This window comes from Schistocerca cancellata, chromosome 9 (genome assembly GCF_023864275.1).
Source record: "Schistocerca cancellata isolate TAMUIC-IGC-003103 chromosome 9, iqSchCanc2.1, whole genome shotgun sequence".
NCBI classification, from domain to species: domain Eukaryota; kingdom Metazoa; phylum Arthropoda; class Insecta; order Orthoptera; family Acrididae; genus Schistocerca; species Schistocerca cancellata.
This window is the reverse complement of record NC_064634.1, coordinates 388,377,664-388,402,752: the sequence shown is the minus strand read 5'-3', so window position 1 is coordinate 388,402,752 and position 25,089 is coordinate 388,377,664. Positions and strand designations below refer to the sequence as shown.

The 25,089-nt window shown below is 38.6% G+C and overlaps 1 protein-coding gene across 1 annotated transcript in view; it reads right to left on the bottom strand.

Moving 5' to 3' along the window:
* Positions 1–945: 945 nt before the first annotated feature.
* Positions 946–25,089, bottom strand: part of LOC126101614 (vanin-like protein 3) — a 160,831-nt gene continuing 136,687 nt past the window's right edge. Inside the window, exon 9 of the mRNA XM_049912296.1 lies at positions 946–4,520. Coding sequence (XP_049768253.1) covers positions 4,188–4,520 — 333 coding nt within the window. The 3' untranslated portion in view covers positions 946–4,187. The remainder of the gene's footprint in view (positions 4,521–25,089) is intronic.

The window sequence follows — 25,089 nt, the reverse complement described above, 5'->3', positions numbered from 1 at the left end:
AATTAAATAATTACTGAATATATGTGGGCAAGTCATTGAGTCTGTTATTAGCTAAGAAAAATAAATGTGAAATCGAAATTTTTATAAATGTGAAAAAGAACATTTGCAGCAGAAATTTATAGAAAAAAAACATTTTTGTAATAATGTGAAATTATGACAAACCACAGCCTTGTTCTTCTCCCACATGTCGTGGTCAAGCAATGGGACAAACAGCCTTTTTATGGTTTTTGCAACATCTTGTCCATAGCCACTTTGGTGCTATACCATGGGCACTATAGCTTGTTCATCTGATGTCAACAAAAAGGCCATGATGGACACACACACACACACACACACACACACACACACACACACACGTGTATATAAACACAAAATTTTCAAACAGTTTTTATGCTTTTTATTTCAACAAACAACTGTAATACAACAATAGTTGGATACAGTTACAGAGAAGTTACATTGTTCATATGCTTTCAGATAGTTTAAAACAATATGCTATAATTCATGTCTGTATTTTGTGCTGAAAGCATAAGCTCAACAAAATACTGATTAACAACTTAAAGAAGTATGTTACAAGTCTTTTGCTGTTGTAAATGAATGATAACAAGGCAAAAGTAATGCATTTTCTTGGTTGGCTTTATGGCTTATCTACTTCTTTTAGAGTACAGTAGTTCTGACTACTAATGGAAATGCAAAATGTAATTGTACCACATTGAGATGGTTTTGTCTGAGAGTATTTTTAGGTAGGACATTGAATAAAAGATGACTACTGTCTGTCACATCATCTTGCATATGGTCTACCGTTACATAGACAGATGTCACTTTAGATTCTTCTTCACCAAATATTAATTGAAAATAGGCTGTTGTTGCATTGTACTTTCTATTTAGAATCTGCTTTGTGTTAACAAATTTCATAAATAAATTCTTAATTTTCTTGATTCAATCACTAAAAAGAAAAAAAAAGGTTTTGATTCTGTACTCTCAGTTATTAAAATGTATCAACTACACAATCATTGGGAACTTATCTCCTCTCCCTGTAAAAGTTGGCTAATTCATGTGGTGACATTAGAAACATTTTGGTTCTAGCCATATAATGTTATCATAATTAGGTTTTTTGTGATTCAGATATTTGTTATGGTTTTCAGGGCTTTGTGTAGCATCAGTGAGGCTCGCTAAGCCTTGACACCAAATGGGTTACAACAGTCCAATATGATAGACAGTACTGTGATTAATCATTTTGCATATGGTTCATATATAAAAAGGTTAGATTTTGCTTGACTTCTCAAACATGAAGTGAATTAATAATCAAGTGATGATTTTGCTGTGCACTATGTTATGAGCTTTTATTTCTATGCAGAAACTTTCATTTCAAGAAAAACTGTCATAGTAAAGTTATTGATCATGTGTAAATGAATAAAAAGTGTTGTTGGTAAATCTACATGTTATTAATGAACAATTGATTGGCTTTCTGTATATTCCCAAACATACTGAAATTTCCTGTATAAATCCATTTCTTGTTTGTATGCACAGATCACAGATATAGCACAAGCTTTGTTTTTCAAAAAAGTAATATGAAACTTATTTTTATGGATAATTTTATCATTTTTGATCACCTGATTACTACAATTTCCTCTTGATGTTTAAAGATTTTTAAAGCAAATAATAATATACTTGTTTATGTTTTAGTCACTGCTGTAAGATGAAACATCTAGAATTACAACACAGAAATGGTGTTACTCAGTTTTAGCAAATCACAAATTCTTATTAACACTATGACACATTACATATGTAACAGTATTTCTGATACTAGAAGCAAGTATGTCAGAACAAATAAAAAATAATCAGGAACAATTTGTTATAAATAATTGATCCTTGGATAATGACATGAGAATGAGTGAGAAATGGATGAGATAAATGGAAATATTTCATTGACAGATATAAAGAATGAATAATTTAAATATTCGTTGTGAAGACAATGAATATGACATATTTAGAGTATGATGGTCATCAAGGTAATGATGATTTAATTGGGTGATAATAACATATGTATTTAGGCAGTTAAAGAGATGCTAGTAGAGTTCAAGGATGAGGGGTAGAAGGTGAAACACAAAAATTTTGATTGTTAGAGCTCCATATCTTCTTTTGGAAGGATATGGAGATACAACTATTTCCTTTGCAATCTGCAGTATTTTTGAAACAAAGGAAGGGCTTTGGTTGTTTTCAGGCAGTACCCAATATTTATTGGTTGGTTTAGTTTGAATATGTAGAAAGACACCAATGAAGAATGGTCATTCATTGTCTTATTAAAAACTCTGTCACTTTCCTGGCTGGTAGAACACAATGTGTAATTATAAATAGATTATCAATGTAGGACCTGCTTCAGAGACACCTGCAGATTTGTGAATGAATCTGTAACTTTTCTTGAATAATTATAATCCCATACCATTTAGTTATGAATGAAGAGCAGAACTGCTTGCATACACAGCACAAAAATAAAAAGTCAGTACATGAGTCAAGTATCTTACCATGCCGTTTCAAAATGATACAACAAGGGGATGTTGTAGTTTGGAAAAATAATGCTAGATTACAATTGACGGGAAGATTTGGAAGTAAATGTATGTTTACAAAAGACCTTGTTTACAAGACAACTGTGCTCCCATCCCTACATTTCTGTATTACATTTCTTCTTAGCCAGAATGAATGAAAGGTCACCTACAACACATTCCTGCACAGTCTGTGATGACTTTGATGTTGGCGGGATGTTAAATCCTAAACTTTCTTCCTTCTTTCACATTCTTACAATCAGTTCTCATGTACTGCTTATTTTGAGTAGGATTTAATATCCAGTTAAAATAAGGAAAGAGACTAAGAAGCTCAAATAAGAGCTACATAATTTCCCGGCATGGTAATAGGTTAGGATGAGATTTTGATTTAGAGTATTTGATTAGAATACAGTCCATATCATTACTTGTTTACTTTGTTTTGATTTGGATTAGTCATCATCTGGCATCTGTTTGTCTTATTATTTCAGCCAACACAACAATGTGTGGCAAATTGGACTGTACTTGACGCAAGGTTTACTGGAGTAATCACTTGCCAGTGGCTCATGATGACCAACCTGAGTTGAAACTGGTAACAGGAAATACTGTAGTGATTATGACCATATAATAATATTATCTATTACTGTTAGTCACTGTTGTTTCCTCTAAACAGTGTATCTACAGTTATTGTTTCACGAATGTGTTGCACAATTCTGATTCTGATTCAGACAAAGTTCAGGTGGTGAAACTACAAGAAAGACAATTAGACAGGCTATCCTTGGAAGTTTGTCACCATCTCATCACTGAATATTCTGAGAACATGATCACTGCCACCCAACCAATGCCCTCACATACAGAGATAAGGCCCTAGGTCACAACAGATATAATTAGGGAAGTGGGGCTATATAAGAGAGGAATACAAGAAAATGGTTTTGCACTGTATCTGCAGATGGGGCAGTGAGAGTGGCAAATTATAGTTGTTTGTGGAATTCTCCACAACCTATTGTATGATGAAAACAACAGTTTAAATGTGAACAGTATCCCCATCTTGAGATTCGGAGGTAGATGAAGAATGTTGTGGGTTGCATCTCAAGCTGTGAAGTCACTATTGCTGCATCTCATTCAGTTCAAGAGCAAATACTTCTGTGTGGTGTAACAATGAACAGTTATACTTTTCTGGGCTCATCAAAACGTTTTCCAGCTAACATGAAGTCTGCAGATGTGATCAGTCATGAACAATCAGCTGAAGGAAATATTCAAATGATAGCCAAGTAGTGTACTTAGTTTTATGGTCACATGTTAGAGGAATATTCGACAAGACTTTTGAGTAGGGAAGGTTGTGCAAGAGCAGTGCATTCATGGAAGTTGAAGTTTTATTTGAATCTTGTTGATATGATTTTCTTATTGTAATTCAATAACAGCTTTTGGCATAGGACATAGTAAACTAATAGTGATCTCTGAATCCATAATTGACAGGGAGAGGAGTAATTACTAATGAAATGAGCAAGCAAGAGAGCTCACAAAGTGTGGGCAAACGTGTGGCATCCACAGATGAAATTCTTGAATGTGTTCAGGACTAAGTGGACATTCACCAATGGTTGAGACTGCAGAACAACTGTGAAAGAGCCAGATGTTTCAAGGTGGCCTCCTTCATGCAGCTGTGGCAGATGCTCCCAGTGGCTGGTCACCATCTAGTGTGGTGTCTCGGGCCCACAATGCCAGCACCAGCAGGTCTGTTACTGGAGACTCGATCTGGACAGAGGCACCATGCCAGTCAGCATTGTAGCGCAGCTTATCTGCGGCCACTGGCAGCAGCTCACCCGTGAGGCTGATGGGCAGATGGAATGTCGTTGAGGCTGTCAGGTTGGCTGCCACGATAGCTCGATGCAGTGTGGCTGTTGCTGCTGACAGTGATGTGTTCCACAAGCCACACATCTCACCACCTGCATCAGTCTCACCCCCACAAGCCATGATTCCACATACCTGCAAACAGAATCACATTTAATGTAGCCTCTGCACAGAAATTCATTCATGTTCTGAGTACGGGGCAAACCCATCCTTCTGTTCTGAGGGCTGGGCTATCTCAGTTTGCTATCACCCACTAACCTGTGCACTTCATCCATTGTGAACAAGACACTATAGGAATGGAGTCACATGAGTGATGACTACCCTGCATTCTTTCTCAAATAATGTTAAATAAACTATTCAGTAAAACAATTTGATTCTTTCACTTTCTGTATCATTATTCGTCAGCTTCATGGTGAACTCCCATCATTCCCTTAATGGTCATAATTAATGTGATACTTTGAACTTAAGTAACCCCTCCCCTCCCACCCCCCACCCCACCCCACCTCCCCAAATTAGAATTTGTTTACAATGAAATACATAAGTTGCTATGAGTTTACTTCTGGTACATATTAGGTCATACATTGCTGCATACAAAATACAACCAACATATTGAAGTTCTCTTTAAACTTGGGAGGAGATCTATATCTATTCCAGTATTGAGAAAATGGTTTGTATGCAATGCACTCACTTCCATTTGTACACACATATAATAGAGTGAACGTGAAATCTTCACAACATCTCTTGTGTCTCATAAATGATTCAAGATATCTAAATGAGCTATTAGCAAATGTTAGCACACAAAAGGGAGACTATTTTGCCATGTGGTTAACATGCAAAACTTTCTTCCATAGTACAGTATATGAGTAACTAAGATAATGTAATTATTTTAAGGGCCATAGATAGCAGGAAAATGAAAATCAGTATGGGTATGCAACAACATAATTGAAGAAATTATACATTTATTGGTGTACTGAATGTGAGCTTTTAATATGCTATTGACCTGACTCGTCCTAGGTTATTTGTTTAATAATAATCTGTTACATTATTCTGTCACAATCGCAACTGCATTAATATGTTAGTGAATTGAAGTGGCGTAAACACTGCAAGATCAGCTAATTTTAACATGGCAGCAAGATAAATGTAGATAGTACTCAAAACCCATTGTTGTAAGGTGATACATGTACATCTACATCTATAGTCTGCAAAGCACCATGGCAGAGGGTATGTCCTGTTGTAGCAGTTGTTAGGGTCTCTTCATGTATGGAGCATCACAGGAATGATTGTGTAAATGTCTCTGTCTGTGTTGTAATAATTGTAATCTTGTCCCCATGATCCTTGTGTGAGTAATATGTAGGAGGTTTTAGTATATTCCTAGAGTCATCATTTACAACCAGTTCTTGAAACGGTTTGTAAGCTTTCTTGAGATAGTTTATGTTTATCTTCAAGATTATGGCAATTCAGTTTCATCAGCATCTCTGTAGCACACTCCCACAAATTAAACAAACCCTTCCAAGGGTCAAACAAACCTGTGACCATTCATGCTGCCCTTCTCTACATACATTCATTATTTCCTGTTAGTTGCATTTGGTACAAGTCTCTCACACTTGAGCAATATTCTACAATGGATTGCATGAGTGGTTTGAAAACAATCTCCTTTGTAGACTGAATGCACTTCCTGTGTATTCTACCAATAAAATAAAGTCTACTACCTGCTTTACCCATGACAGCCTTTGTGATCATTCACTTTCATATTATTACAAAGTGTTACATCACATTTATATCACTAGTACTGCAATTGTTGAGAGAGCTCTCAACAATGAGTGTATATGTACATACAATTACCAGTCAGTTCCGTGCTCTGAATGCATTCTCAGTGAAAAGAGAAATGTAAACTGGATTTAACTGTTCATTAATAAACATTCTTAACATGGTATTAGTTTGTGGTTTTTAAGAAAAAAATACTGTTATTTGGAAAAGTAGTGATCTGTTGTGAACAAAAAGGAAGAATGTCAGTCAAAAAGTGTTCTTTGTGAAACTGGGCATGGCTGACATTAATGTACCAATCTTTGATGGAGGAGACCATGGAAACTGAAAAGTGCCAATGTAAATCTGTCCAAAAATGAAGAAATGCTATACAGTGGTTTCAAGAGCAAAAATGAACATGGAAACTTGAGAAAGAGAAAATCTGGTCACAATGATTTACATATATAAAGAAATTCTGAACAAGCAACTGGAATTTGTGAGTGACAAGGAAACTGCATTTGAGATCATGAAAAAGTTCAATAGATTATACTCGAAGATATTGATAGCTCAGCAAATTGTATGTAGAAAAAACCTGGACAAACTGAGACTAAAAGACTATTTTGACATTCTTCAGTATTTGTGAAAAAACAGCAAATTAAAATTAGTAAGTGCAAAAGCAACAGGAAAGGAAAAGCTGAACTAAATACTGAGAACCTTGCTGGAATCTTTGAATATATTAGGGATTTGAAACAAGAAGATCAAGCAGTCAAATATGTTACAAGCAAATTTCAAACCATGGATTTAAATGAGGAGGAGGGAAGAAAAATTGGAAAATCCAATGCATTTCGTGCTGCAATGGAAACAAATATGAGCTACCAGAAGCAGTTATATTACAGATGTGGAAAAATCAAGACATTTCAAAAGGAACTATCATCAGTCAGGAACAAGAAGGAGTTCATGGACATGTGGCAAACATTTTCAATGCAGCTGTCATGGCAGTTGGCAACATTGGGCAAACCAAACAGCATAGCAGCAGTAACAACAAATTTTCATGTGCTTGAGGTACAAATTATGATGACATATAATAATGTTGAGTCAGATTACAATGTAGAGGTTAACTGGTTATTAGACAGTGGTTGCATAGAGCATGTCGTTAATAATGACGATTATCTTTCTGAGAGCATATATTTAAAAGATGCTGTGAATGTAAAAATTGTGGATGGTAAAGTTCTACAAGCTAGAAAAATAGGAAATATAATTTTTTTTCAGTTTATAATGACATGCTTTCAGTTGAAATGAAAAATGTATTCGATGTCAAAGACAAGCTATGCTGAAGTGACTGAAAAACGTAAAACTGCACCTGTAGGTTATATCTCAATAGTTTTTGATAAGGACAGTAACTTACTTGCAATTGCTTTGAAAGAAGATAGGCTGTGCAAAATGATAAAAAGAATTTATAAAAAAAAGAGATTAATGTAAATAGTATGAATAACAGGAATAGTATGTCAGTAAAGGAGAAATGGGACTGTACACTCGTACATGTAAATTTTAATGATTCAAATATGCTGTGTAAACATGAGTTAGCAGATGGATTACCAAGATTTTAGAATTAGCTTTTATGAAGTGTAAAGTTTGAAGTGAAGATGAAATGCACAATTTACCTTTTGAAAAAAACAGAAGCAAGGCAAAAGAAACATTAGAGATTACCGATACTGATTTGAAGGGGCATCACTTAACTCATGGTTTGCATAGGTTAAAATACTTTCCCACTTTTATTGATGTTTGTAGTAAAGCAGCTAGAGTCTACACTATCAAACAAAAAAATCAAATTTTACTTTGTATTTCCATGGTTTGAATATAAAGAAATCACATTTATTATGTCATTAAAGTCAAGTTTAGCTGCTGTGTCATATCCTGTTAGCTAGATGGCTAAATTGAACAATCTTGCTTTCATCTGCATCGAATCTGATGATGTTTTTTTTATCTTTCTTAATTTGCTGGAACTGCATTCACATAATGCTACAGACGATGCAATTGTCATAAATATCCTCAAAACTTCTGAAATTTTCCCGGCGTATTTCTTCTTCTAATAATTTCCGGGTATGCAGCCGGATCCCATCGACATTCTGCCACGATATTTCGGCCCAGAGACGTCCGGCCATCATCAGGTGAGTACACAACTACTGAAGAGCCCAGGTGCAGTCGCGGTATTTTTGATGATTGGATAAACAATTCTTAGCCCATATGTTGAAAAAAAGTTTCTTATTTGTTTCAGCATTTGTTCACTGACCTTCGATATCCTACAATACCATAACACAGTAACAGAAAGAGCTCCAATGTTAAACATGAGTGAGCTATATATGTGGTAACTGTGTGAAACACCATGACCACCTTCACTGTCTGATCAAAAGTATCTAGACACTTATTAATGGACTTCCATATGGGCTGTGTCCACCCTTCACCATTATGATGGCTTGAACTCTGCTGGAGACACTATCAATGCAGTGTCTGACTGTCTGGGAAGCGATGGCAACTCATTATTCCCCAAGAGCTGAAAATTGAGAAGGTAGTGTTGCTGGACATTGGAGTCTGGATCAATGTCAACATTGCAACTGATTACAAAAATATTTCACTGGGTTTAGGTCAGCTCTCTGCACAGGCCAGTCCATTTCAGGAATGTCATTGTCCACAAACCATTGTCTCACTCCTGACTGTTTCTTAGCTGTATGCAGTATGCAATGCTGTCAAGTATCCTTCCACACTTAATGTTTTCTTAAGTAAAATCAGGAAACTACACACTAACTGTGAGAAAAACCCTCATATTGTAACAATTCCTTCTCAGTACTTCACTGTTGACTCTGCACATTATGACAGGTAACATTCTCCAGACATTTGCCACATCCAAACTCTTTCACCAGACTGCCATAGTGTACAGCTTGATACATTGTTCCAAATCATTCATTTCCAGTCATCCACTGTTCGGTGTAGTCACTCTTTGCACCATCTCAAGATTTGCTTAACACTGACTACAGAAATATGTGGTTTATGTGGAGCTGCTTGACCCTTGTACGCCATTATTTTTACCTCCATACACACAGTCATTATGCTACCTGGACCCATGGAAGCGTATTGAAATTCACTAGTACTTCCTTGTTCCAATTTCATGCAATTTTTGCAACCACTCTCTGCAATGCTCGGAGGATCCTGTACATCAGTACATGAGGTTTGTCTTGTCTTAGTTTAGCTGTGGCTGTTCCTTCATGTTTCTAATTCAAAGCCACACTGTCAACTGTCAACTTGTGCACATTTTGAAGGGTTGAAATATCCCTGATGGATCTGTTACTTGGATGACATCCAAGACTAGTCCACATTCAAAGCCAATGAGCTCTCCTGACTCATCCACTCTGTTGTTGCTGCTTGTGTACTGACAACACAATGTTTCCTGCCTCCTGATGAGTCAGCTCTCCTGACGTCTAATGGTCAATTCTGCATTAAGGAGGGTGCCTACATGCTTTTGATCAGATAGGGTAAATGGTAAGGCCATGTAACTGTGAGAGCTAGAAGTAGTGAGAGTGAGCAGCAACAGTAGTAAATGGCTGTCTTGTGCTATATCAGCATTGTGTCATGTAGAAATAAGCTGTTGTGCTGTTTGAACATTCTCAGATTGTATAAGGGGTGGTCAAAAAGTCTTTGTGTGAAGGCCACACAGTTCAGAATCAGTAAGCCAATCAGGAAAAATTGCCATAAGCACTGAGGCAATCATCTAACCAATGCACCAGGTTGAAGATACCAGTTTGATAAAACATCCTATCCTGCTGTGCAAAGAAATCCATAACTGATTGCTGCACATCACCCTTCAAGGCATTTTTTTATGGGACTAAAGGTCTGATAATTGCAGTGGACTTGAGTGTCTCTCACTTGCATTGGCGTGGCTTCTGAGTTATGGCATTTGCGACAGTGGGACATGTGTTATCGTGAAGCAGCAGCATTCCTTGTTGCACCATTCCATAATGATGATTTTCAACAGACATGCTGCCCCATAAGCATTCTTTATTCTCTGATGGAAGTCTATCAGTGTTCATCCTTCAGCAACCAAGAAAAGAATACCAGCATGTTGGTCCTGTTTGGAGACATTTCGTAATAATGTCACCCTACTTCATACATCCTCATTTACCACACTCATGTCAGAAAGACACGAATGCCACTATAATCCCTCACCTCCTTGTTGGTGCTTATATACCCATATTATTGCTTACACACTGCAGCAGTGCTCTCAGACAGAGAATTTTTGATTATCCCTTGTAACTTAAGTATACAGGAATCATATTATTTTATTATGTTGTGTTTATGTGGATGCAGTGTAACATAATGTACTCCTGTGTAGCATATTTCATTTTGGTTCTGCAAAATGGGTACAGAAATGCAATGAAAATTCAGACATGTCTGAAAGAACTGACACAATGCATTCATATAATTAATTTGCCTAGATGGGCAATGAAATCACCTTCTCCAGTTGGGATGCACAAGTACATCCGATATCCTGCAGGAATCTCAGAATAGAGAGCATGGAGGAAATGGAGAGCGACTGTGGATAGGTGGTGCTCAGTGGGAATGCAGATTGGCTGTGAAGCATGCCGACATAGTCTGTGCAGTTGCGATAACACTGTATCCTGGATTGCGCAGTGGTTAACGCACCTGTGTAGTAAGCAGGAGATCCCGGATTCCAACCCTGGTCTGGTACACATTTTCTCTTATTGCCACTGATTCTGCTTAGTGTCCAAGAGAACAGACACTGCGCATTCATATAACTTTTACAGGATGTTAAGAGACATTAAAGACAAAGTGCACATTTTTCAAGAACATGAAAGGCATGTTCATTAGTGTTATATGAAATTTATGTTAAACTGTGCATTGATTATAAGGTGGTACCATTCCTGGTGCATCTTCTGGTGACACATCAGAAGCTAAATCAGCTCTTGTATTCATGACAGAGTGTTTTATTGCCCAAGAAAGAAGTTGTTCATATTTTGTCTGTGAATACCCTGACAGCTGTGAATATTTTTGAGCTCATTGAAACATATCATAGTAAGATTACATGCAATTGATTTGACAATATTAGCTATAGTTACTGATAACAATACTGTGAATAGTGGAACTGCTAAGCAATGTCTTTCTTTGAAATTCTGCCAGAACTCAATATTGTCATTCTCTATCAAATGAAAGAAACTCTCTTTCACATTGTTGATTCTGTTCATCTGTTTAAGAGTATTAGAAGTTTAAAAAAGGCTATATTTTGTGTATCACAGTTTCAATTAATTAAATCATATTAAAAGTGCTTGTGTCAAAACTTTTTCTTTGAAACTGAAAGCAAAGAACTTGTAAAACATAGCAATGGTTTGTCAGTGAAAGCCCTCTGGTCGATATGTTTCGAAAGAAAGACTGTTCAGTATGTGTGCAAAATATTCAGTGGTCATATAACAAATAGTCCTATTATGTGAACTGACAAACATCATTTAAAATATAGAAAAGAAACAGCTCAAGTTTTGTAAGTTATCATTTCATGGTGGAATGACCTGAATGTGAAAATTCCATCTGAAGGTATTACATTTCACAACAGACTTCAACAACACCTTACAAACAAAACTTCAGATGAACAAAAGCCATTCCTCACTGAATTTTTAGTTTTGTTGGATCAGTGGACAAGTAAAAGTGCTAGATCACAGAAATTATCCTCAGAAACATACACAAGTACTGCTCTCAGGCATACCACTCAAGATATATTTAAGTTTTTAGATTACTCCATTAGTGAACTGAACTGGGATTATTTATTGCCTGGAAAATTTCACAGAGATGTTCTGAAATCTAGATTTGGTCAATAAAGGCAACTTGCAGGGATCATATTTTTCTGCAACAAGTTTTCATAATTGAAAAGAAAATTAGATGAGAGACTTCCTCTGAGCTGTCCATTGATCATACTACAATAATCATTTTTTAAGGATATACCAGATGATATCAGTGTTCTTGACCACTTCAGTGTCCATCTTCACAACACATCACTGAACCATTACACTGTTAGGGTTTGGATTGACCATTCCAGTTCTCTAACCCTCTGCCTACATGTGGTGCCTCTGTCAAGCTGAGCATCTCGGCAGAAGATTGGGTAACCAAACACAGCAGGAAACTGAGTTGATGAACAAACAGTGTAACACTCCTGGTGCTTGTAGATCCTCAGTGACAGTTACTTTTTCTGGAGAATTTAAAGTAGGCAATTCAAAGAGATCTCAAGAATGCTACTCCCAGCATTGTCTTACTGATGTAAACTGAAGTTACTGTTGTTACTCATTGCTTAAAATATTAAAACTGATGGCAAAAATAATTCTTACTTAGGGATTGTGCAATTGAAAAACTAAGTAGGGGTAGTTTGAAATACCAAAGTTAGACATCAGTGCTTTTAGTGGCATATGCTTACACCATTTTAAGGAAAATGTCAATTCATGAAAATAAAAGAGTTCTTCTGAGTTCAAGAAACCATTGACAATACATCATTGAATTTGTTCTTAAAGTTATACTGGTAACAAAAGTGATCTGGGGGAGTCTGCGAACATCTTGAGGCCTTGGCAAGAAAAAATGAGTGATTATAAGGACTCAGCAAGAGAGTTATCTTAGCCTCTGTCACCAAAGTTCTCCAACTCTCTGCATACATGTGGTGCCTCTGTCAAGCTGAGCATCTCGGAAGAAGATTTGGTAACCAAACACAGGAGGAAACTGAGTTGATGAGCAAACAGTGTGACGCTCCTGGTGCTTGTAGTTCCTCAGTGACAGCAATCATTGTGAAAAACTGACTGTAAATATGGGTGGGTACAGCACTATCTATATCCAATGATGTGGTCAACACACACACATTTAGTTTTCACAGGTTTTACTTCTATAAATGTTGGAACACCCCCTCATTGAATTGGCTATGACCAGTTCATGTCTTAAATATATAATTAAGTCTCAATTGCCAAGTACGCAAATACTGCACCTTCTAATTGTACAAAAATAGTCACTGTGAAGTATAACCTTTTGTTTTAAAGTTAAGCAGCAATCAACATTAATTGTCCTAATTCACTGGCCATTTTCACAACACATCACTGAACCATTACATTGTTAGCATTTGGATTGACATGGGCTCCACACTCTGAATCTAGACACTGACTATCTTTCATGTTTAAGTTAATCTGTGTATGTTATTAACAGTTCTAATTCACAGTCCAGTTACATATTAAGTTAAACACATTATTGCACAACTACATTATGGTTGTTTTAACTGATGTGGGTTCCATATTCGACTGACTTAAAATTGCTTCAGGCCCATTGCTTATGTAGTTTTGCAAAAATGGCTACTAAAGTTTCACATTGTTAACTACATAATTTCAATAATTTATCATTAGAATTTTATGTCTCAAATTAATTTAATACTATAGAAAAATTGGTTTTGATCTGAACTTTACGGTAAAATAAGAGTTTTGACTGAAGTAAGCATTCTTGATGACAAAACTGAAAAAAACAGCTAAATAAGCAATACCATATATAAAAGTATTAATAACTGGAAACTAATTAAGTGTTGATGTTCCTCCCACATTTTAGAAATTAGCTACATGAATACTTTAAGTATTTCTATGGGTTATTTTCCAAACTTTATCAGTAATGTAGTAATTACATCTGTTTACATGTCAACAATGTGACAGGAATAGGAAATAATTACTGATAGTTAATTGAACTAGGCTTTAGCAGAAATAATTACTTAAAATGGTTCAAATTAATTATAAAATTATTCTGACTAATGTAATTTAGCAAAGTTGGTCCTTGTCTTAAACTCAGAATTACAGAATGACAGCTTTATCTTACTGCACAGCTCTCACTAAGACTAATGATAATTAAAAGAACAAAAAATAGCGTTTAAGGAGGCAAGTAACAAAAGAAAATGGGAATAGGTCCCAGCTTGCTTTGCTACAACATGGTTTGGAGTTCAGTAGGAGGAAACGGGGAACCACCAAAGAAACGTTTCCCACGAGAATGCCATGGCTCTCCTCAGTTTTAAATTATCCAAAGCATCAAGTTTCTCAGTCAGATCTCAGGGTAGAACAGGACTGAAAGAAGTCATTAGACCAAAACCACAGAGCAAATTATCCCTGTATGTTATAAGCAAGATTGCAACATGGAATGTGCATGGACTACTTCAGATGGGAAAACATGCTATAGTATAAAGAGATATGGCAGTGAATGGCCTGGATATTCTTGAGCTTAGTGAGTCTCCTGGAAGGGAAGTGGAAATTTAATGACCAATGGAAGGAACACTGTGTACTTTCCAGGGCATAGTGTTGCAGTAGTCATTCTTAAAAATTGAACAACTGTGCTATTGGTTATGAACCTTTTAATGACAGAATCATCTCTATGAAATTGAATGCTTCTCCATGTAAACTCATCATTCAGATCTATGCCCCTACTGTAGCAGCATAGGCTGAGAAGATAGAGTCCTCTGAAAACTAGAACATGTTGTTAGTATAAGATCCCTAACAAAGAGCAGTTAATAATTCAAGGAGACTTCAATGCTAAAATTGGAGATACTACCCTAAACACACACTTACAATCTGTGGTTGGATCTTATGGCCTAGGTGAGAGAAATGAATGAGGCTAGTACTTATGAGTTTCTGTGTGAGTAATGACATGACTGTCTGTAACACTATGTTTCAACATCTCCCAAGACGACTGTATACTTGAATATCAAATGGTAACAGATTTAGAAACCGGATGGACTTCATCCTCATGCAAAGATGTTGGAAGGCTTTTCCTGTAACTGACTGTGGAGGTCATCGCAGTCTACTATCCATGAAAATGTGGATTAAGCTCAAATCTAGAAAGAAGAGTGGAGAAAGACAACAAAAGCTCAGAAAAAAGGAAGCTCTTTGGGCGTTTGGTAAGCCTGTAATATCAAAACTCTACAATATCATTACTGATAAGGAAGCACAAGCCCCACAATAATGGGACTGAAAGAAGGAGGTCGTTCCCTCATCACGTTCAACATTTGACTGACTAGAAAATGCAAAATGCATATCACAGGGCACACTACAATTAATTGAAGAGAGAAGCAATCAGAAGAAAAATAGTGCCCACTCTACCGAGGATCAAGACATACCGGGTGATCAAAAAGTCAGTATAAATTTGAAAACTGAATAAATCATGGAATATGTGATGATGATGATGATGATGATGTTCGGTTTGTGGGGCGCTCAACTGCGTGGTTATCAGCGCCCGTACAATTTTCCAACCTTTGCTCAGTCCAATCTCGCCACTTTCCTGGATGATGATGAAATGATGAGGACAACACAAACACCCAGTCATCTCGAGGCAGGTGAAAATCCCTGACCCCGCCGGGAATCGAACCCGGGACCCCGTGCTCGGGAAGCGAGAACGCTACCGCGAGACCACGAGCGGCGGACAAACCATGGAATAATGTAGATAAAGAGGTACAAATTGACACACATGCTTGGAATGACATGGGGTTTTATTAGAACCAAAAAAACACAAAAGTTCAAAAAATGTCGGACAGATGGCGCTTCATCTGATCAAAATAGCAATAATTAGCATAACAAAGTAAGACAAAGCAAAGATGATGTTCTTTACAGGAAATGCTCAATATGTCCACCACCATTCCTCAACAATAGCTGTAGTTGAGGAATAATGTTGTGAACAGCACTGTAAAGCATGTCCAGAGTTATGGTGAGGCATTGGCATCGGATGTTGTCTTTCAGCATCCCTACAGATGTCGGTCGATCACGATACACTTGTGACTTTGGGTAACCCCAAAGCCAATAACTGCATGGACTGAGGTCTGGGGACCTGGGAGGCCAAGCATGATGAAAGTGGTGGCTGAGCACATGATCATAACCAAACGACGTGTGCAAGAAATCTTTCATGCATCTAGCAATACTTTTTTTTTTTCTAATAAAGCCCCATGTCATTCCAAGCTTGTGTGTCAATGTTTACCTCTCTATCTACATTATTCCGTGGTTTATTAAGTTTTTAAATTTATACTGACTTTTTGATCACCCGGTATATAAGAATCTGTGCTGAGAAATACAACGGAACTGTACAAAGGACAGGTCATATTTCATTAGCAGTGTCTGTGAAGAGATAGAGTAACATCATAAACACCATCAAGTATGTGGTGTTCTCTTCAAGAAACTCAACAGCAGTATCAGTGAATTTAATCCTTATACTTTTACATGGTGCTACACAATGAGAATGGCAAACCCATCAGAGACAAGGAAGAGGCTATTGTGGGATGGAAACAGTACTGTGAAGAGTTGTATTCTGGAATTAGGAACAATGCAGACAATCAAGCAGTTTACATCATAACCTACAATCTTATATAGCAAAGTAGAGAGTGTAATTCAACATCTGAACAACTATAAATTCCCTGATCTAGGCAGAACATGGAGTAGAAATGGAGTAGGAAGGGACTGTTGTGTTGTGCTGCATTCTACATCTACATCTATATCCATACTCTGCAAATCGCTATGAAGTGCGTGGCAGAGATATGCCTCATTGTACCACTTATTAGTGTTTCTTCCTGTTCCATTCATGCATGAAGATGGGAAGAATGATTGTTTGAATTTCTCTGTGTGTGCTCTAATTATTCTGATCTTTTCCTCATGATCCCTTTGTGAGTTATATGTTGGGGATGTAGCATATTCCTAGTCATCTTTTAAAGCTGATTCTTGAGACTTTGTTAGCAGACTTTCTGGGGATAGTTTACGTCTATCTTCAAGAGTCTGCCAGTTCAGTTTCTTCAGGACCTCTGAGCACTCTCACACCAGACAAACAAACCAGTGACCATTCTTGCTGCTCTTCTCTGTATACATTCAATATCCCCTGTTAGTCCTATTTCATATGGGTTCCACACAGTTGAGCAGTATTCTAGAATGGGCCACACAAGTGATCTGTAAGCAATTTCCTTTGCAGACTGATTGCACTTCTCCAGTATTCTACCAATAAACCGAAGTCTACCACCCACTTTAGTCACGACCTAGCCTATGTGACAATTCCATTTCATATACCAAAAAAGTGTCACACCCAGGTATTTGTATGAGTTGGCTGATTCCAATAGTGACTCAGTGAGAGTATAGTTTTGTGGAGCACACAAATTTACATTTATGAACATTTAGAGCAAGATACCAATCTTTGCACTACTTTGAAACCGTATCGAGATCTGACTGAATAGTTTTGCAGTTTCTTTCAAATAGTACTTCATTACAGATGACTGTATAACTGCAAAAATTCTGAGGTTGTCATTAAAATTGTCTGCAATGTCATTAACATACAACATGAACAGCTAGGCTCGCAATACACTCTCCTGGGGCACACCGAATGTTACTTCAACATCAGATGATGGCTCTCCATCCAAGGTAATGTGCTGCATCCTCCCTTCCCAAAATCCTCAATCCAGTCACAAAATTCATCATATATATCCCATACCTTTGAACATTTGATAGTAAGTGTAGGTGTGGTACTGCATCAAAACTCTGCATCTACCTGACTACCATGAGCCACTATGTACAAGAACATGGAAAAGCGAGGAGTGGTCAGACGACTAGTCAAAGTCTTTGTTCATCCCCTGCACAAGAAAGGGTCAATCAAGAACTGCTCTGCTCTCATATTCCATGCAAGTAAATTTTTTCTCCACATCTTGAACAAGCATTTGAAGCCATATATTCAGCCCCACATATCCATAGAACAAGTAGGTTTTTTTTAAATCAGCAGGCTGTTATTCATAACATTGGGAATAATGACTGTTTATAGCTGCTATGTATTATTATGCCTCATCCACATAAGGGAGAACCTAGACACCTACAGCAAGAGGCATAACATCCATAAACATAATACCTGCAGCAAAGAAGACATAAATCTACCAACCTGCCAACTGTCCAAAACAAGAGAGTTTTCCAGTGATCACTATAAGCATGTTCAACAAACTACCTGTAGAATTGCACACCCTGCCACTGGACAACTTCAAAAAACAAATTGCTGAAGGCCTAAAACAATGCCCACTATAATCGGTCCAAGAATTCTTTGACTGTGAAGAAAGCAAATGGACACAGTGAACACGACATAGTCTATATACATTACCTGTCTAAAGTTTGGATGTTATTCTGTAATTCATTATATTGTAAATCACTTGATTGTAACTCTGATGCAGTCTGTCCAGCCATGGCTGGAGAGTAACGAAGAACTGGTAACACGTCAAGGAAAGTAGGTAATTGTCCCAGATGGAGATGATTCGTTCATGGGGTCATGAAACTCAGCAGTGAGCATAACTTGTAATTAGGACAAACAACTGCAACGTGTACGCTTCTGTGATTTTGCGGAAACATATTGTTTTGAAATGTTTGAATGTTTTACTAAATAACTACTGTACATTTAAAAATGTTCCAGATATTCTTACTAGTTCATACTCATGACAATTCAGACATGAGCAGATTTGTTTACAGATATGTTTGTCATTTAGTGTATGCTATGAACCAAATAACTGCACAGCAGTTATGCATTCTAAATTGTGTATGTTGTGAACCAAGCAAGAGGTACACAACAAATGCTGTGAGAGGCCACCATCTCACAGGCACAGCCATCTCCATGCTGCAGCCTCCAGATGGTGCTCACAAACACTGACCTCTCCCTGCTTCTGCACCACTTCCTCCAGCATGGACTGTACATATGCCTATATTATGGACAGCCAATAGGTAATGCTGTCAATCACAGACTGCTTCATTTCCACTTCGCACAGGGGACAGGTTCAAAACATGACGTTCTGCACCAGTGATCAGACAGCAGGTTCAGTGCCTGCAGTTAGCTCTGGCGATACTCTATAGACTACCTTCTGATGTAGCAGTCACTATTCATGGAAAACTACCACCAGTAACAGAGTGTCTGTGAACATGACTATCAATGATGCTTATAATATCAAAGGCTGCCAAGAGAGAGCAAAGTTAGTTAGATATGATTTTTTTAGGTTTAGGACATCAAGTACTGTACCAAAGTAAAGTACTGTTTGTAAAATACTCTTAATAAATTTACTTATTGTCTCTCAAAATCTTCGTTAAAGTGGTGCACCATTGGGGAAGTATTTAATAATCACAATATGCAAAATTACTATTAAGAAACTGTATCAAGAAAACATTTTTTCATTGCAATGGATGTTTGACTGGATTAACAGTAGCATTCAGTTACTACATTTAAACATATTTGGTGATGAGGTAAAAAAAAATTAATGACAGTTCTTGCCAAATAATGTATTTGGTGATGAGGGAAAGTTTTAAGAAGTGATAACAAATTTTGCCAATTTGTGCTTTGGCAATGTGGACATATTTTAAAGATTATTCACACTCAACATTTGGCGACTTGCAAAATGGGGAATGGTTGACAATGGGATCAGTCCAAACCCACAGCTTTCTCGCCAACATTAGGCGATGAATAAGAAGAACAATATTTTTGAAAAGAATAACATTACTAAGCAGAACACAACATTAATTTTTGGTAATCTTGGAATGCATGATTGTTTAAATTGATTTTTGTGGCAGCCTGCCTGGCTTTATTCTATTATTGTTTGATTCTAGGATTGCTAATTCAGTTCCTTTCCAGCCAGATTTTGTTAGTATTGTAAATGGTTCTGAGCCTATTTTTAAGACATGGCCCAACTAGAATTCATCCTACAACCAGTCCTAAACTTATTGCAACAGTTGTCAGTAAGTCAGGAGCTCATGAAACCAAGAATGAAAGCCAATGAATGTAACTCCTGCACTTCAAGATGCCACAACCACCCATTCTGGCATTCCATTAGGAAGTGGAGTCCCAGAACAATTACGTCCACTGATTCAAACAGCATTAACTCATGCATCTATCAGGTGATGTGGGACAAAAATAATTTTTATTGTCATATACAGGCCCCACTGTATTTTTCCAAAAATTGTCTCCAATGGGTGAACCAGTGACTCAAATTGTTCAAATGGCTCTGAGCACTATGGGACTTAACTGCTGAGGTCATCAGTCCCCTAGAACTTAGAACTACTTAAACCTAACTAACCTAAGGACATCACACACATCCATGCCCAAGGCAGGGTTCGAACCTGCGACCATAGCGGTTGCGTGGCTCCAGTGATTCATATTCTGATGTTACATAAAGGCTTGCGACATATTTCGTCTCACAAGCTGCCATACATAGATTTTTTCAGTGTTTCAAGAAGTCAAATCAAAGCTATAGAGTGGATTACTCAATCAGAGGGCTTGACTCACGCATGTAAATTTCATTGTGAGAATGACGAATGTAAGAACTCTTATGCAGGCTCACTAACTTGGGAATGCTTATCATGCACTCTTTTAACAATAAATTAAAGAAAGAATGTGCTTAGTCTAGCAAACCTATCTTTACAAGACTGTTTGCCACTGGTTTAGGCATATGAACAAATAAATGCGCCCGCAGAAGCAATACAATGTGAAGATGCTGATGTATTCAACATGTCAACAGCTAGCATGGCCAAGGAAATGGCCATGGTCAGGGTATGCTGGTTACTAGACTGAAACAGTCAGTAAAGAAATACAGAAATTCTGAATTACAATCTTGTGCATGCTGTGGAGTAAAACAAAACCAGTCGATTGTTTCTGTTGTAGGAATCTTGTTCAGAAAGTAAGTTTACTAGATTTTTATATCTTTTTCAGAAAAAGTGTATCTGAAAATACAGGATGTTGTTGACGCATTTGTTGACTATTTTTCCACATAACTGCCATTGCCATCCCATACAATGCATGTGGTGAGTCACGGCACAAGCTTCTTTATGCCCTCATCGAAGAACACTCTCGCCAACTCCTTCCCCCACTTCGGAACCTCTTCCTGTACCTTATCTTTGTTTGAGCTTTTATTCCACTCACGTGTGGCTTCAGGGAGATAAAAAGATAATAATCTGAAGGTGCCAAGTCAGGGGAATACATCAAAACATCCTAACCAAATGAGCCCAACAGCACCTTGGTGGTGGCTTAGGCTGTGTATGGACGGACGTTGCTGTGCAACAAGCACAGCTCTCTCAACAGCATTTCCCTCTCTTTGTTTTGAGATTTTTAGGGCTGCACAATATTGTGCATTGATAGTCTCCCCTGAGGCAGAAATTCAACCAAAATCGCTGAGATCATGATCTTTTTTCCATAAACTTGTGATTTTGTATTTCTTTGGCAGATGGGGAATTGGTGTGACCAAACTGTGACAACTGTTCTTTTTGTCTCAGGCGAGAGCCACCCACGTTTCATCTGCAGCCACAATAGAGCTCAGAAAATCCTCACTTTTCAGTTCAAGTTGCTCAAGCAACTTGCAGGCGCTACTGACTCAGTTTTTTGTATGCTGCTGTCAGCTGTTTTGGGACCCATTTTGTGCACAGTTTCTGGTATCCCAATGTTTCTGTGAGTGCCCCATACAAAAGAATACTGAAGAGTGTGGAGACATTGCACAAATTTCATCCATTGTTTCCTCAATTGTTTGCACCAACTCATCAGTCACTACCCTGTTCATTATGCACATTTATTCTGCCTCCAATAAACTCCCACATCGCCTTAACATACTCATTCTATTCATAACACCTTTACTGTAAATTGTTTTGATTCACGAAAGAAATTCAGTAAGTATTATTGCTTCCATGAGTAGGAAATGGTTCATACTTGATCGGATTTCTTACTGATATATTTCACACAACTGGACATTACAACGTATGTTTACCTCAATCCTTTGATGCTTGTCCTGGTCAGGGGATTCACATTTGACTATGGCAAAATGCCGAAACAACCTTGTCGTGTAACTTGTATCAGTATCAGTAAATAAGTAAATAGTGCAGTAAAAAACTTGTACTTAATAAAATGTACCATTTGTGACCTACTCTTAATAAATATTATTCATCATTTCTTATTATGTCGCCACCTCTTTGTTAGAGAGAACGACTGCTGCTCTCATCTTTTACTTTCCCCTCTTTGGGGAAGTGTGAGGGGGAGTTTGTAGCCTTTCGGCTTTTACTCCCCTGTGTACGTGTGTGTATGATTTTTTTTCTGTACTTTTTTGGTGTCTGTGATATGTGATGACTGTTCTGTATGTGTCTGGTATTTGCCTGCGGTTGGTGAGATGTTTGGTGCAAGGAGCAGGATTTGGGATTTGGTATTGGGATTTTCTCTTCGACTTAATCGTCGAAGATCATCATAGGGCGCTTGTGCTTGTCGTGGGACATGTCATACTGACCTAGGGAGTGGATGAGGGCGTTTCCCGATCTGGAAGAACCCTCATAGAAGGTCCTTGCCAGATCCTGGAAACTCTCTCTCAGGAGTGGGATTTCGGCTGCGGCGTGCAGATCGTCTGTGGGGAATCCAAGAGGTAAATGCAGTGCCCTCCAGAGGGCGCGGTTCTGCAGCCTCTGGAGTTTGTCCAGGTGCTGCTTTGCCACAATCCCCAGACAGGGCACACATATTCCATCACTGGCCGGATCAGGGACTGGTACACATTTACTGCTACCGGGCAGGGAAGGGAGCTGGTTGAGTTCAGGATAGGGTATAGGATGGACATTCTGGCGCAGACCTTCCTGTGGACCTCGTTTAAGTGGGGTTTCCACATAAGACGAGAGTCCGAGGTTACGTCAAGGTACTTGGCGGTTCTGCACCAGGGGAGTTGGGTTCCGTTTAGCTGAAAGTGGAGGGGGGGGGGGGGGACGTTGAGGAGGTTTGCGCCTTCCAAGCCTGCGGGTAATCAACATTGCCTGCGACTTTTCAGAGTTGATGGTGATGCGCCAGTGACGGGCCCAGGTTTCTGTGTCGTCTAAAACCCTTTGTAGCCCACGAATGACCAGGTCCTTGTACGCATTTCTCGTGTAGAATAGAGATGGGGGATCCGCTCTTGAAATAATGCATAGAGTTGCATCTTTCAAAGGAGTGAACAATCAGTGATTCAGAAAAAAAGAACGGTAGCTCCAAACGTTTCCCACGGCAGAGAGAGAGAGAGAGAGAGAGAGAGAGAGAGAGAGAGAGAGAGAGAGAGAGAGAGACGGAGCATATCAGCAGCGCCTCTGCTGGTCAGAGCACAGTGCACGCCACACAACACAGCCAGCGCCGGCCTCTGCCCTGCTTCTACCTTGGCTGCCTGCATTGTGCAGTGCCCCATTGGATTTTGTGTTTCACATATGCCGTGCCGTCTCTGTGCGTCGTCTGCCGCCTGCAGTGTCTGGCGCAGCGTAACTTCGCATCGCACTCTGTCGGCGATCGTTTCAGTCGCACGTCCTGCCCTCTGGGCAGTTGATGCGAGCAACAGGACAGAGAGCCACCTAGCGGATAACATAGGAACTACTTGCAACAACCTGCTCGCAAGGGAACGGACGATTTGTCTCGGAGCGGGTGAGTTCACCGCTCCCCCCCTCCCTCGGAACTCACCCGCTCAACGCTCGCCCCACCGTCTCGACTCTAGCCAGAGCGTTGAGAAAAGCGACTCAGGTGTCACTCTGGTCTCTGCGGTCTCAGCTCACGCAGTAATACAGCTCGCGGCTCGACCTGCTCGACTCAGCGCCTCTGCATCGGAGTTCGTCTCTACTGGATATTGTTCTTCGTAGTAATACCGCTATGTATATTACATTATTATGTTATGTATACATCAATTGTTTTTATTTTATTTTTCTTTGTTTAAACTGATTAGATTAGGTTCCTGACGACTCCTCTTACTATAGGATTTTTATTATGGACACTCGAATTTACGCTTTAATTACGAGCGAACCGATAAACGTATCGCAAAATGTGATACACCAATATTTTCCTTGTTTTATTCTGCGTACGGCTATATGCAGCACTTTCGTTTTACAGTCAAATTTATATTTTTTTTCTTATTCTGGTACGGATTTTGCGATTTTAGGCGTCTTCGGAAGGAAACGTTCACTTTAAAAATATATGGCTTGCGATGTATTTGTATGAGGTTAATGAAATTTTAATACATTATAGCCAAATATATTGTTAATGTAAATCTCAAGTTACAACATTTTCCGATCACCCAAAAAACCACGATAGTGCAAAATAAATCAATAATCCAAAACTTTGTCATATCATGGAAATTTCAATAAACAATACAAAATTCTTACTCATTATCTGTGTTACTTCAAAATAGGATCAAATAAGATCAAAATACAGGTATAGTACTGGAATAAACCAAGTTTAAAGGGCAATGTGCCTTCCATTTATTTTCTATTGTAAATGAGTGGTGAGTCATGAAAAAGAGTTAATTCATTTCAGGGAGTGAACAGTTCTGATCCAATCTCTGAAAAGAACAGTTTTGCCCATCTCTAGTGTAGAAGGCTGTGTCGTCCGCGTACTGCACAGTGTGCACCAGGGGGGCCGTTGGAGTGTCCGCAGTGTACAAACTGTACAAAACGGGCCCCAGGACCGATACCTGTGGCACCCCAGCACGAATACGCCTTTTGGTGGAGGTGGCAATTTCTACTTTGACGGAGAAAGTCCTATTGATGAGATAGCTTTTGATCAGCTGAACTATGCTACCGGGAAACCCTTGTGTGTACAATTTGTAGAGTAGCCCTCTATGCCATACTACAGGGCTTAACAACTGGCCGATTTTGAGCGCGAGTACTCGCGTCTGCTCAGGCACGTGCTCGCGAGCAAGTGCAAGGTCGCCTAGTAGGGAGGGGGGGGGAGGGAGGGGAAATGCGCGCGCACGTTTGAATAGGGCCGCAGCGTGCCTATTCAATTCGCGCCGACTGTGTAACGTTTAAAGTGCTACGATCAGCTCTAACAGTCACTTCACTGGTTAAGAATCATGTCAAGTCGCCGTTGTGTAACCCCAACCATGCTTTCGCAGTTCAACCCCCATTGGGAGGAATTTTATCTGTTTACAGAAAAGGATGGT